Genomic DNA, 14313 nt, shown 5'->3' with positions numbered 1-14313 from the left:
GACCTTTCTGTCTTCCTTTCTCTTCCTCAGCGTCACTTCTGCGTCTTCGCTCTCTCTATCCCTGGTCAGGATGCTTTGTCCAGGATCTACAGCACCATTTTAATGCAGCACCTGACAAGTGGGGATTTCTCAGGGGCTGTGCAAAAATCAGCTCAGCAGCTGATTGCCCTTGCGCTGGGACTGCATCAGAAAGTAGCTGCTACTTTCCTGCCAACGGCTGTCAAGTTCCACTACATTTTCAACCTGAGAGACTTCTCCAATATCTTCCAAGTAAGTGCAGTTGCTGTGGCCCTTGGTGCTTGTCCCGATGCTGTGGGAGGCTGTGAACCTCTGTTCCTCTGCCCCAGCTAAACTTGGTGAGCAAAACGCAGTCTCCCACTCAGCAATGACACAGCATGTGTGTCCCCTGGGTAAAGGGGGTGACCTTGGGCTATTCCCTAATTCCTGATTGGTTTTGGATGGATACCAGAGCCATCACCTGTGACTTGAGGAACGTCAGGAGGAAGCTTATTTACTTTCCAGCATCCTGTGGCCAATGGGGAGAGATGAATATTTCCAGAAGGAGATGCAGGTTTTTGCTGGGTTGAAAGTTCTGTACCAAAGGGAAGTTGTTCAGCATTAGAAATGTGTTGTTTTGTTTTTTTTTTTTCCCAACAGTGGAGAGATTTTTATTTTCTCTAGAAAGCTCATGTTTTGAAGCAGTAGGTATTACTGCTCAGAGAGCTTTTCAGAGTTTAAGGCTGATTAATAAAGTTTGAGAGAGTTCTCAGCAGCCAAATCAAGACATTTGAAACATCATAACTTGTTGTAAAACCCCAGTTTGTAATTTGTTGCTGTCCTTATTAATGTCTGTTTTAAAAAGTGAGTCCTGAACATTCAGTGCCTTGTGGTCTGGTCCATCAGACAACAGTTGAGATAATGACAGGCAATGGGAAATCCAAGAACAGGACCTTGAAAAAGTTAATAACTCCATTGTGTCAAGAAGGAATCAGACCTGTCACTTGTGCTCAGCTAAACATCAGCAGCCTTTGACGTTAGATGTGGGTCATGTTAAATCCTGGCTTCTAGTTAATCTGTGCTTTGAAAGGCAGAGAGAGAGAAAAGAAGCATTTCAATGGGAAGCTTTGATTTTAACTGTAGCTGCTCGAAAGGTGCTAAGGTTGTGGGATATTAGAAAATGTCCTGCCAGATCTAGATGCTAGGCCAGAGGGTAGGAGCAGTGACAGGAGCTCAGATGGCTTTTCTTTTATCACACCTCTGCAGGAGTCTGGCTCCTGCGTCTCATAATGTTTATTTAAATTGTGGTTCAATTTTTCTTTAAATCCTTCCTTACCTTTTGCTATTTATTCCTGATTATTTCCTTACCTTAAATATTCTTGGGTTTTTGAGATGTCCCTATTTCCTTTTTAGCTCTACAAGAACACAAATTTTTTTCCTGAAATTGAGTATGAAAGAAGCTCTGGACTCTGGGAATACATTTCTCTGTGTTGCATTCATTACATCTTCATAAATTCATAATGTAGCTGGAGCTCTTTTGTCCAACACCCTGCTCAAGCAGTGCCAACTTCAAAGTTAGGTCAGGCTGATTAGACAAGCTTTGAATGTTTCCAAGGCTGGAGTTCCCATAGCCTCCCTGGCCATTGTTGCACTGCTAAATACACTCTGTGGTGAAGTTTATACGTTTTTATTTCAGTCAGAAGTTTCCTTGCTGCAATTTGTGTTTGTGGCCTCCTGCCCTTCTGCTATGCACTTACAAAAAAAAGTAATTGTCTCAGTCTTCTTTGTAACTCCCCATTAGGTAGTTGCAGACAGCAGTGAGATTCCCCTTTACCTTTTCCGCAGCTTGAACAAACCCATTTCTCTCAGCCTTTCCTTCCATGTCCTGTGTTCCACCATTTTGTGATCTTGGGGCCTCCACTGAACTTGCTGCAGTATGTCAATGTCTTTCTTGTATTGGGGGACCCAAAGGTAGATTAAACCTCAAGCAAATTTCCTCCAGCATGTCAAGGTTCCTCCCTTTGGTGTAATAACCTCTCTGCGGGGTCAGCATCCTCTGCAGACCTGCTGAGAGTGCACTGCCTGGGTCACGGAGAAAGACATTAAAAAATATTTCCCTGGTACCTGAGGAACATTGCTGGTAGTTGGCCTCCAGTTAGACCCTCAAGCCTAGTGGTCTAGCCAGTTCTCCACCTACCTTTTAGTCCACCCATCTGGTCCATGACCCTTGATGTGGTGCTATCTGAGGAAGGAAAGGAAAGGAACAGAAAGGAAAAGGAAAAGGGAAACAAAACTCCCCCAAAATCAGGGCCATCTGAGTTTCCTTACCCCGTGGGAAGATGAAGAATTCATGGATGTAAGGCTTGGAGGTCAGTGCGTAATGTCTTTTTCAAATTCCTTTTAATCCCAGACAAACACTGAGTGCATAATAGCTGCATCTATAAGAGGCATTTGGGGACTGCTCTTTTACCAGCTGTTCTGTAATTATACAAGAGCCAACGATAACTTTTAAAGGCACAAACCACATGCAAATTGCAGCTGTGGAGAAGTCAGCCCCTGGACTTGCTGCCACTGTACTGTGGTACTGCTGGCTCTGCACAGGCCGTTAACAATGGCTCCATTTGCAATCTGTCCAGTGGCTCCGTCATTATCGTACTATATTAGATATTAATGCTGTACCTAAACATTTAAGTAGGGCCTTACAAGCTCAGCTTGATTCCCTTTGTCAAAACTGCCAGACAGCTCTTGTGACAAGGATCCCTGTGCTAATTGTCTCATTACGAAACACTCCAAGAACCTGTATCTTAATTGCTGCAGCTAATGAAGAATGAATGAGTTTGGACCTTGTGTGCCTTTCAGCATTGCACAGAACAAGGAAGGCTGCCCCCAAACAAGTCAGCAGTAATTCCTTTCAGCAGACAGATATATGAGTACTTATTGCTTTCATGTTTTTCCTTCTGCATCCAATACCCGTTGCCACCTGGCCTGAGCTGACCAGGCTGATGTCTGTGTTGCTTGGTGCAAGAGTTCAGCTGAAGATGACTCCAGAAGGTGTTGACTCCAAATGATAGCAAAATTCCAGAAAGATGTGGCTAGACAAATAAAGCTATTGGTGAAGCCAAAAGGAAAAAGAGCAAGCTATACAGCCAGGGGTAGAAGGCTGAACAAGCAGAATTGTGTTGACCTTGTCACGCACTGTTCATGTTTGTCCTGACTAATTGGAATCATCATCTCTGGGGATCTGAGCATCTTCAGTAGGATTCCTTTTTGCCTGGCTAGTCATGTCCTCTCCCTCAGCAGAAAAAAAAAAGGACATTTCTGTGTGTAGTTCAAGTTCAGCTCATCCTCATGGAAACATGGAGAAGAGCTCAGAGGAACTGTGTTTCTGAAGCACCTCATTCACTGGAGGTGAAAGGAGTCCGAGGTGACTGTCCTGTTGTCAGTCATCAGCAGTTTGCAGGTCTAACGTGGGCTTTGGCGCCAGTTTAGGATGCTCAGATCCAGCTGTGTGAGGATATCGCAGTTCGTCCAAAGCTGGGGAGGCCAGAAGGCTGTCCAGCTCCCACTGCCGGGGACACAGGGGTGGTTTCACTCTGTTGCTGAACTGTGGGTGTCTAGTGCTTTTTGAAACATGTCAGGACATCCCTCCTGGGCTCCAGCAGCAGTACAAGGACAAGGTGTCTTCCTCTGATGTATCTGCCTGCTCCATGCGGGTCTGTTTTTGTCTGAACTGCTTGATCTGTGTTGCTTTCAAGGCTCCCTCAGCTGCAGAGTAGGTATCCCCTGAGATGAAGCATCTAGCTGGGTTGACTTGGGAAGGTCGTGGGAAATTCCATGTATTCCTACGTAACAATGATTTTATCCACTGTTCTGTCTTGATTTTTGTCTCTGGTCTTCACCTTCAGCAGGACAACGCTGCTGCAGCGTTGTCCTCAATGGTGCCGCTGCTCCTCTGGCATCAGCTGGCCAAGGGCCATAGGATGAAACTTTGGTTCAGGCCCTCATGTAGAAATAAGCTGGTCTCTCCTGTGTGGCACCTGTGTATGCCCACTGGGGCTGCTCCCCAAAGGTGAACACAACTCTCCAGGGAGGTAAGGCCTGGCAGAAGGGCTGTAGGTGAAGAAGGGGAACCAAGGGGAGTAGGAAGGCAGCACCAGGCATGGTTTCTCTGGTGAACACACAAACACATTCAGGTCACTGTTGACCCTCTAGGCTCTGGACTGAGGGATGCTCCTTCCTGATTTTGAAAAGCACTAACAAGGAGCCTCAAAATCTGTGATCATCTTCAACCCCCTGGGCTCATGGGCTGGTTTTGAATGGTTACAGAAGGCTCATCAAGTATTGTAAAATCTAGCTATAATAAACCAGCTTAAATGTGCTGCCACATCTCGCTGGAAATGTTTAGGGTGAGGGGAGGATGGAAACCACAGTCCATCATGATGGGCAAGAAAGGGCTGGAGTAGGATTAGGAAAGATCTGCATGAATGGCAGCCCCGGCTCCTTGTCCTTGGACTGTATCACTTACTGTTACTGACGTTTCAAGGGCAAGGTCGCCCTTCAGTCCTTTAAAATCCTTTGGGCTCCTCAGAAGGTTTTATCTGTTACTGACCCTCTGTAGTGGGTCCTGTCTGTGGTTAAAGTCCAATACTACTTTGCCTTGCATTTCTATGGCACCTATTCATGCCTCTTTGTCCCACCATGCACTGCAGAGCCAAATGGATTGGTACCCTCCAGGCTATTTACCCGTGGTTAAAGAAGTCGGGGTCTCTCCAGTGACAGAGCTGTGGATTATACTTTTTAAAAACATATTCCCTGCTGGCTCACAACAGAGAAAGCCCTGTTGCTGTCTTTCTTTCCACCTGAAAGGGTTACCATGGTATTATGCTCTAAATTATATCTGTCATCTTTATAAAATAATAATTATAGACTCAGCAGGGTTGTATTTTGCTTTTTATTCCCATTTCTAACAAGATTTTCTAGCAGCATGTCACGTTAAGATCTGTGGCAGTTGAGGAAGAATGGCCTTTATCTCTTCCCGACAGCAAGATGATAGCAGTGGCTCTGGCGTGCCTCGCTCCAGCTGATCTTCATCTCCATGTGCGCTTCAGCGGCCGTCAGACTTTGTACTTCTTTGCACGGGGAGGGATTTCCGTATTTACCCGTGGTTGAACTCGCTGAAGAGCCCTGCAAACTTCAGGCTTGCGAACGCCAAAATGGACCTTGTGTGTTGCCTGCTGGCGTGCGGCTGGAGAGCGGGGACAGCAGCGGCTGCGAGACTAGCGCAGGGTCAGCAGCACCTTTGTTTTGTTCCTTGCTCTGGCACAATTGTTTAGCATGACCAGCCTTGGGCTTGGCTGGGATCTGATTACCCGAGCCAGGCTGGTTTCAGAGCTTCCCCCGTCTTCTCTCATACCATCTCTGCTATTTATCTTCCTGACAGAGACGCAGAAGCCAGTGGCTGGTTATGGGCTGCTCCACCACACGCAGCAGCCGCGGCACCATGCGGTGCTGACGGCGTGGCTGGAGCCACCCGTCGACCCTCCGTGATGAGCATGTTTTAAAACTGGTACAATACCTTTAAATGGGACTCTGGGTTCATGGCCCTGTCGTGGTTTAACCCCAGACAGCAACTAAACACCGCGCGGCTGTTTGCTCACTCCTCCCCGCTCCCAGTGAGATGGGGAAGAGAAAAAAAAAAGTAGTAAAACTTGTGGGTTGACATAAGAAGGATTTAATAGCGAAGCTAAAATATAATAATAATAGTAATTAAAAAATAGTAATTGCAGTGAAAAGGAATATAACCAAAAAAAGAGAGAAGTAAACCCCAAGAAAAGACAAGTGATGCACAACGCAATTGCCCACCACCCGCTGACTGAGGCCCAAGCAGTGATCGGTACCACCCGGCCCACTCCCCCCAGTTTGTGTACTGAGCATGACGTTCTGTGGTGTGGAATATCCCCTTGGCCAGTTCAGGTCGGCCGTCCTGGCCATGGGCCCTCCAGCTTCTTGTGCACCTGCTCACTGGCAGAGCATGGGGAACTGAAAAAAGCCTTAACTTAGGAAAGCGCTGCTTGGCAGCTACAAACGTCAGTGTGCTATCAACGCTTTCTCCTACTAAATCCAAAGCACAGCACTGTACCCGTTACTAGGAAGAAAATTAACTCTACCCCAGCCAAAACCAGGACAGGCCCACACGCTGTTGACAGTAAGACTGCGTCACTGTTTCCATGTCACTGCTGTCCTGGAAGTGCTGAGGGTGCTCCAGGCCCCCCAAGGGTAACATCAGGAAGGAGGAGAGCCGGCTGCTTAGTCCAGCAGTGCAGGACAGCTGGAAAGGGGTCACTATGCTGCACAACTTATTATTATTTCAAATACTGCTTAGACGGCAAAGAAAGAGGTGATTTATGTTTCTTACCTTCTTGTGCGTGGGAGACTTTCTGCGCTGTCCCCTGATCACCCCGTCCGTGGGAGCGTGTTCACTCTCTCCTCACTTCACCCACGCGCTTTCCCTCCCAGCCTGGCACACCGGGGAAGCTGAGCTGTATGTCCTGGTGCTTCCCTCCACTCCCTGGGTTGCCCATAGCAGCACTAGCAGAAGCCAGCCCACTGGCAGGGAGCCTTGCGGGATGCAAAGCTGAAGAAGTGGAAATAATTATCAACTTAGCCAGCCTGGTGTCCAGAAATCACATTACGAGGCTTCAAACCTTGACTTCTGGACATGTGTTATATGGTTTTGCTGGTTTTGCCAGAAAGACTTGAATGTTTATGGTGGGTTGGGGTTTGTTTGTGTTTGTTTGTTTGTTGGTTTTTCTTTTAACCCAAACATTCAGCTTCCCTCTGCGTGTAGGTTTTTTTGTGTTCTAGGTAGGGGTATGCTTGGACTTTCCACGATTGTTCGCTGTGCTCAGAGGCCTCTTCTCTTTCTGTTCTGGCTATCTATGTGCAATACATTTCCATGTAGAGATGAAGTATGCATTTCTTCCAGGAACGCCCTTAAGAGCATGTTTGGGTGCAAAGAGAGAAAATTAAATGTCTCTCTCCGCTCAACCATCTGACCATTTGACTTTGGATATCTTCTTTGAAGAGCTGCTCTGTTACCAAAAATCATTTAGCTGTGTGATGTAGGACTTACTGATGCTGTGGGCAGTACCAGAGCTGTGCGTCTCACTATGGAAAAATGAATGATCCTTTTATTTGTGAGTAGCTTCAAATTAAATCCTGAACTTATAGATGAAGCAAATAGTATTGCATGGAAGCTGGTCTTTCATGGAAGGCTTCTGAGATTTCGGGTGTGGCGACACAAGTCAGGAGAGCTGTCTGGAGTGTGTGGCTGTGCTAGATGGTTTTTGGAACTGTTCCTTGTCAGAGGATAGTGGTAACACAGCATTTGAGGCAATGCCATGGGCCAGGGCTTGTTAGTGGAGACATGGTGGGAATTGTCCTGCCCTGGGCCAGGGCTGCTAACTGCCCAGATGTGCTGGCATTGTAAAGTGCAAGCTGGCCAATACTTGTCACTTTTGCGGATCTCTTACGGACAGCAGAGATTTCTCCTGGCCTCCCCTCAGCCCAGATGTGGTGGGTGCAGAACAGACGAGGTCCTGCTGGGAGGGGACACTCTCCCTAGCAGGCTGACGGGGTCGTGGGTCCTCTTCACTCTCCCCCTTCTCATGGACATCATGGGAAAAAAGCAAGCAGCTGGCTGAGGTCAGGTCCTGCCTTGTCAGAGCCGCAACAGCCCGTCTCCGCTGGCGTGTTGATGCGTGACGACAAGGCAGCAGACGAGTCCTGCTGGGATGATTAGTGCGTTCCCTGTTTCCAGGCCAAATACGCATCATCTCCTGGGGCGATGTTAAGCTGCTGAGGAGCCTGTCACTCACAATTACTCAGTAATAACTCCTGATCTGAGGGGTCTCGGGCAGAGGGTGGCAGTTCCCCCACAGCCCGGCAGCGATCCCCTCGCACCCTGACGGGCACAGCTGCTCCTCTTCTGGTGTTTCACTGTTCTGTCACCGATGTCACGAGAGTTGATGTCGGTGTATAGAGGAGCCTCAGTGCAGCAGAGAGGGCTTCCTAACCAGCCTTCCTGGTGAGGAGGAGAAGCTGAAAGAATTGGCTGAAATACAACCTGAGGACTCAACAACCAGGTGGATAAAACTTGCATTGGTGTGGCAAAGGGCGAGGGATTATCTGTTTTCTTTTTTTTTTTTAATGTTGGCACCACGTCCATCACAGATGCAGTGACCCACGGTCATGCACCCCTCGTGCATCCCGGCCATAGACACTACAGCATCTCCTGGAAGCTCAGCCTCACACACCGAGTATCCCCATCGCTCTTTGGGGAGGCAGCTGGTTGTGTTTGTGGAAGATTCTGGTAGCTCTGCTGAGAGGAGTGAGGAGGGTCAGGTTTGCAGAGTGAGAAAATGGGAGATGTTCAGGTGTTAAGTAAATAAACTGATTACAGATTTGTAAAGTGTGGATTTTCTTCCCATTTCCCTCTTCTCTGAGGTAGCCTTACCTGTGCTTGCATCAGGAACGCACCATCTTTTGTGCCTTGGGGTGTCTTTAAAGTGACCAAATGATTATTAGTTCTTTAATTATTTTTTTTTTAAGTCTGTTTGGGACCTGGTGACTTTCATCTTTCTCTCATCGATTCGTCAGATCTTCTTACTGATGTTTTTTTTTTTGAAATAAATAAAACAACAATTTGTCAACTGTAATAACAAGTGTGAAACCCAAACAGCTTGAGCCATGGGCCAGTGAGCTGAGGACTGCTTTACATTGCTTTTAATACATTTCGTATTTTATGTGTAAATAATTAGATGTTAGGAATAAAAGCTGTCTATTTAATTCATGCCATTTAAAACCCCGTGTGCTGTTAATAGGCTTAGTTATAGGCAACACCTCTTTGAAATATAATTCTTTTCTGCAGTTTAATAGAGTTCACAGTAAACACAGTGTGATGAGGAGACAGCAACTAATATTTCCTGCAGGCAGAATGCACCTAATTAAAACTAATTGATTAAAAAAAAATCATCGCCACTAAAATTTCCAAACTGTATTTTCTTCTTGACACAGCGCCCATGGGGTGGTGTTAGGAAGCAGATGCCCCATGTCTGGGCTGGTGCCTGACTCTGCGTGCTCCTCGCTGCTGAGATCAGCCTGGCCGTGGTGGGGATGCTGTTTGGGTACCAAAATGAGGGCAACAAATGTAAAGTGCTCTGGAAGATCGGGGGTAACAAAGGGCACGTTCTCCGGGGGCTGTTGAGTGGGGGCTTATTTAGAAGTTCAGTTGCCCGTTGCTGTAATAACTCTGCATTTAGAGCGATTCACCCCTATTCTGTCGTGATAGCCTGGATGCTGGGGGTGAGGCTGGTACCTTAAGGTCCAGATGGGGTTTACTGACTGTCTCTGCTCTCTACAGGGCCTTCTGTTCTCTACCCCTGAATGTCTGAAGCAACCTCAAGACCTAGTGAAACTCTACCTGCATGAGTCAAACCGGGTGTACCGGGATAAGATGGTTGAAGAAAAGGATTATGGTACCTTTGATAAAATCCAGGTGGAGATGGTGAAGAAATTCTATGATGTAAGTGTTGAGGTTCATAACCCTGGTAATAATTTACATGCTTATACAAAAAAAGTTCCTTGGGAAAGCAGTTTGACCCAAGGTCTGCCCACCTCTCCCTTGCCTGGAGGACAATGCTCTTGATTGGAGCTTAGGAGCAAAATCTCTGTCATCCATATCCCGGGCTACCAATGTTGAGATATGGGTAAATGCACTCTATAAGGGCACAGGGGAGAGGAGACTTGGGCTTTGTGAATTAATTAAATTCCTATATTTAAGTGCTTTGAGTCTCATATGGCAAAAGCAGAAGGGTCAGATCCCCAGTCTTGGTGGGAGCAAAGTGAAATGCAGGCACAAATCCCTAGTACTTGCCCTCTCTCCAAAATGCCTTTCAAATGAAAGCTCTAGACCTGCTTACCTTCAGGCCTGACGTCACCCAGCGGTGCTGCCGTACGAATCACACAAGTGTCACTGGAGTGACAAGGACTGCAGACAGCAGTTCCTCCCACAGGTGTTCTCATTGTCCAAGCAACAGCCTAATACTATGGCTGTTCCTGTGGGGCTTTTCTTGTGGCCGTGTTCTCTTATGGTCGTGAGTTGAGTTTCTGTGGTTTGCAGTCACCAGAACAAAAGGAGTCCATATCGGTGCTTTTACCTTTCCCTCTCTTTCCCTCCTGTCCCTCTTCCCCCTTTTCCAACACGCAGGTGCAAATACATGTGTGTAAAAAGGCATTTCCTGCAACATCATACTTTACTTGGAAAGGTGACATACAGCTGCAGTGTTTTTTCCTGTACTTTTAATACTTTTCCTATACTTTTTTTTTCTTTGACAGGACATTGAAGAAACTTTAGAGCAGACCAAGCAAATGAATGTTTACTGCCATTTTGCTAAAGGTATCGGTGAACCCGGCTATAGGCCAGTTCCAACCTGGGAGGAGTTGAACCAGACCCTTGTGGAAGCCTTGGACAACTACAATGAAGTCAATGCTGCCATGAATCTGGTACTATTTGAGGATGCCATGTGCCACGTGTAAGGGGATTTTCTAACTTTATGGTCTCATCATAGCATTTATCTGCCCAGGTTTTACTTCCGTGGAGGATGAGGGTATCCACAATTATAGCTGGCGGGACTGGAGGTGTGCAGAAGCTTCATCTGCCCATGTGGCGTGTCCAGCACAAACACTGCGCGGCTTCTCTGGCTGGTGTTTGGAGAGCACTTTTGAAACCGTGAGGATGCCTGGGGCTCTCAGATGGAAGGACTGCATGCTGGTGGTTATTTTCAAGTCTGGTTGCTGTTATGGTATTTTTGGCCCTTGATGCTCTGCTTAAGGCACAAACATTTATTGTAAATGTTGTACAGGACAATGTTCAAGTGCTTTATTATCTTCGCTTGACAGCCAGCTACAGAACTAGTTATACTGGGATTTCCATAAATGCTTTCACAACTGGTTTAGAGCCATGTTTACAAAGGTTCTTAGTGGGATTTTCAAATGTATATAAAGTGAGATTGTGTGCATTCAGGCTACTAGTTTAAATGGCTTAAGGCTTTTAAACTGCTTTGATCCTTTGAAAATCCTCCTTGCATTTAGATGCCTGGAGGTCCATATGGATTCCCTTTGGAACTGGACATGTGGGACTCTATGAACATAGTAAGCCTCCAGTTGATAATTATGAAGGAATTTACATGTCTGTGGTGCAGATAGTGAGGCGTACCTCCAGCTTTCAGATACAATTTAAGTGCTTGTTGGGAATCCCAGCAAAGACAGACTCATTTCTGGGTGCTGAAATGCAGATCTGGCCTTAGATCACTTGAGAAGATGGACTTGCCCTGTAAATCACAGCTTTAACTGATTTTGCACGAAAACATTGTATCGAGAGGTGTCGATTTGTGACTCTAAGCTAGAAAGAAGCCACTGTCCTGCTGCACCCCAGTGTGGGTGGTTTCTCGCTGAACCTGGCCACCTAATGCAGTTACTATCGTGCAAATTTAAAAAATATATAGAGAGTGCTATTCCTTTTAACTAGATGTTTAACCTTTTCTGTTCTGAGAGCTCAACAACCCATTACTTTTGCAGTGTAGTGTGCCAGCGATGCTGGGACGTATTTTCCCATATAGTGTGGGAATTTACTCCTTTGTATCAATCAGTCATTATGCAACTAGATGTCCATAGGTGTTTCTGCTTGCACTGTTTGCAGAAAGGTGACAGTAATGTTAATCTTGTGCTCCTTTTGCACTTTACGTAAATTTAGATTTGCCACGAAACCTGGCACTATCCCTCCATTTAATTTTGTGAATAATCAGGAAAGCAAGGTTTCGCTGGAGCTGTGTTTCATTCATTGCATTTTGGAATCGCATTTTTCTGAAATACACAACTGATACACACCTAATACACAACTTACTCCATCTGAAACATCTTATGAATGTCAGCTTGGATTTGCTGAGAATTTGTGGTTGGGGAAACAAAGAAAAAAAAAAAAGGAAAAGTTAAGGACTTAATTTATGGCAGATACCTGTCAGTCACCTCCTAATCCAGGACTTACTGTACACATTCACAAAGCACGCAGCCCCAGAGAGCGCATCAGGGGCAGAGACCACGCTGTCATCTCCAAGGAGAGCTAGCCTAGAGAACTGAAACTGTAGGAACACTGCAGCACTCCACACAAACTGGGTGGCTTTTCTGGGTAGAACTGCACAATCAGCGGGAGTCTGCACATAGATCATAAAACACTTGAGTTGTAATAAAGCAGTACAGTATTTCTCAGAGTCTTATTTGAAAAATTAATTAGATTAGTCTAGGAAAATACTCTGTTAAGTGAGCTGAATAAAGGCAACACTGTGAAGAGGGGAATGAGGCTATCATTTAAGAGACAGGACAGTGAGGTTTTCACAGGTAGAATCCTCTAAACACCCTTCATTTGGGGTTTTAACATGTGGGCATGTCAGCAATTGCTTAAAGAGAATAAATTGGAAGCAGCGTTCACCATGTGACTCTCAGACAGGACAAGTGAACAGACCTGGAAAATAATAGCAAGTTCATTTTAAGAGTGAGAAAATCTTCACTCTTAAGTAATAGTGGTTTGGATAAATAAGAAACATGGACTGTCTTTTCCAGAGAGGTTTCGTGCTGTTCTAGACATATATGAATATGTTTTAATGCATAGCAGGATTCTTCACCTGAACATGAACCCCAAATGCTTTGTGAAGAGAAAACTTTACTGGGGAGATGCATCAGAGCCTTGGATTTTGTTCTCAGTTTTTGTGTGCTGGTGTGATGTGCTCCTTCCCTTGTCCTCCCCGCGAAGACATCCAGGCCTTCACCTTAAAATAGTTCTGTCCAGCAGGACTCAGCAGGTGGAAAACAACTAGACACATTCTGAATTGCTACTAAACTATTTTTTTTCATCAGCTATGTCCTTTGTATAGGTCTCAGCAGAGGTGGGGATTGATTGCTGATACAACTCTTAAATTGACATTTTTCATTCCATTCAGAAAACAGTTTCCTAGTGAATAAAATATGTATTGAAAAGCACAGGGCAGAGAAAAAGAAAAGTAGTCTTGTTAATGAGAGATTTTGTATGCTTCAATTTAGTTGCCGCATCAACCGTATCCTGGAGTCCCCCAGAGGAAACGCTCTCCTGGTTGGCGTGGGTGGAAGCGGCAAGCAGAGCCTGACGAGGCTGGCAGCCTTCATTAGCTCTCTGGAGGTCTTCCAGATCACTTTGAGGAAAGGGTATGGGGTCCCTGACCTGAAGGTAGGTGACTTTTAAGGCTGAGGTGTAGTGGAAGGAAATAAAAAGCAGGACTTGCCCTGAAAACTTTGTCGTGTTGCGTACCGAATGACACCGCTGTGAAGACTCTAAAAAGCTTCAGGCATGACGTGGGGCTGCGGGGAGGAGCAGCGTTTCCTGAAGCCCCTTGCACAGAGGTGCGGACGGACCTTACGTCCTCTGCCAGTCCTCTGAGCTGGCCAGGCCTGCGAGTATTCCAGCCCAAGGCTTGATGTCAGTGCTGGGCTGTGCTAATGAACCCTAATTATTTCTAATTAAACCAAGATGTGGTAATTAGGTCATCTGTGAAGCCTGTTGTGGAGTGATTTGGAGGTGGAAAAGGAGCAGCAGAGAGTAGGAGGAGAGTTCCCAAATCACATCCAGGTATTTTTCTCTGGTATTTTGCAGAAGGGAGGGACTGAGTGGATGGTGCATGGTTCACTATAGACACCGTGTGCCTGCGCTCCTATCTGTGCACAGGCTCGTCAGCTTAGGAGTTATAAATTAACATTTTAAAATATCATTGAAATGATTTAAAAGGAATTTAGCTGCTGGCAAAACTATCCTCATTAAAAACGTTGTAAAAATCACAATCACAGTGCCTTCACCCCGTTCTGCCTCGGAGACGTGGTGGCCAATGAACCCTGGGTTCCTTCCCCACCAGTTGTGCAACCCGATGCCGTGTGGTTGTGTACAAGTTGTTTTCGTCGTGTTGCACAAGCTTGTCCCACCATCCATTGGGTATTTTCTGCTCTTCTCTGCGTTTCAGCCCCACTCGTGGGATTTTCTGGCTCCTACCTGCCTATTTGCTGAGGAAGCCTATGCTCCCATCTAGGAGTATAGCTCGATACTAGCATTAATAAACTTGTTTTCAAAGTATCTCTTTGCTTCTCTGTCTGTGGAAGTGGAAGATAACTTCATGTTCCCTTCACTCTCTATTCATTTTCAAAGAATTTATGAAATATGGAGTAATTTTTTTTCCTCAG

At 45.9% G+C, this 14313-nt stretch overlaps 1 protein-coding gene across 1 annotated transcript in view; it reads left to right on the top strand.

The window, feature by feature from the left end:
• DNAH9 (dynein axonemal heavy chain 9) overlaps positions 1 to 14313 on the top strand; it is a 204454-nt gene that overhangs the window by 73273 nt on the left and 116868 nt on the right. The window contains exons 43-46 of the mRNA XM_086473546.1: positions 31 to 270; positions 9419 to 9580; positions 10393 to 10589; positions 13150 to 13312. Of these exons, the coding sequence (XP_086329672.1) occupies positions 31 to 270; positions 9419 to 9580; positions 10393 to 10589; positions 13150 to 13312 (762 nt within the window). The remainder of the gene's footprint in view (positions 1 to 30; positions 271 to 9418; positions 9581 to 10392; positions 10590 to 13149; positions 13313 to 14313) is intronic.

This window comes from Leptosomus discolor, chromosome 15 (genome assembly GCF_034619465.1).
Source record: "Leptosomus discolor isolate bLepDis1 chromosome 15, bLepDis1.hap2, whole genome shotgun sequence".
NCBI lineage: Eukaryota > Metazoa > Chordata > Aves > Leptosomiformes > Leptosomidae > Leptosomus > Leptosomus discolor.
Note: the sequence above shows the minus strand (reverse complement) of the source record. Positions and strands in the feature narration are given on the sequence as shown.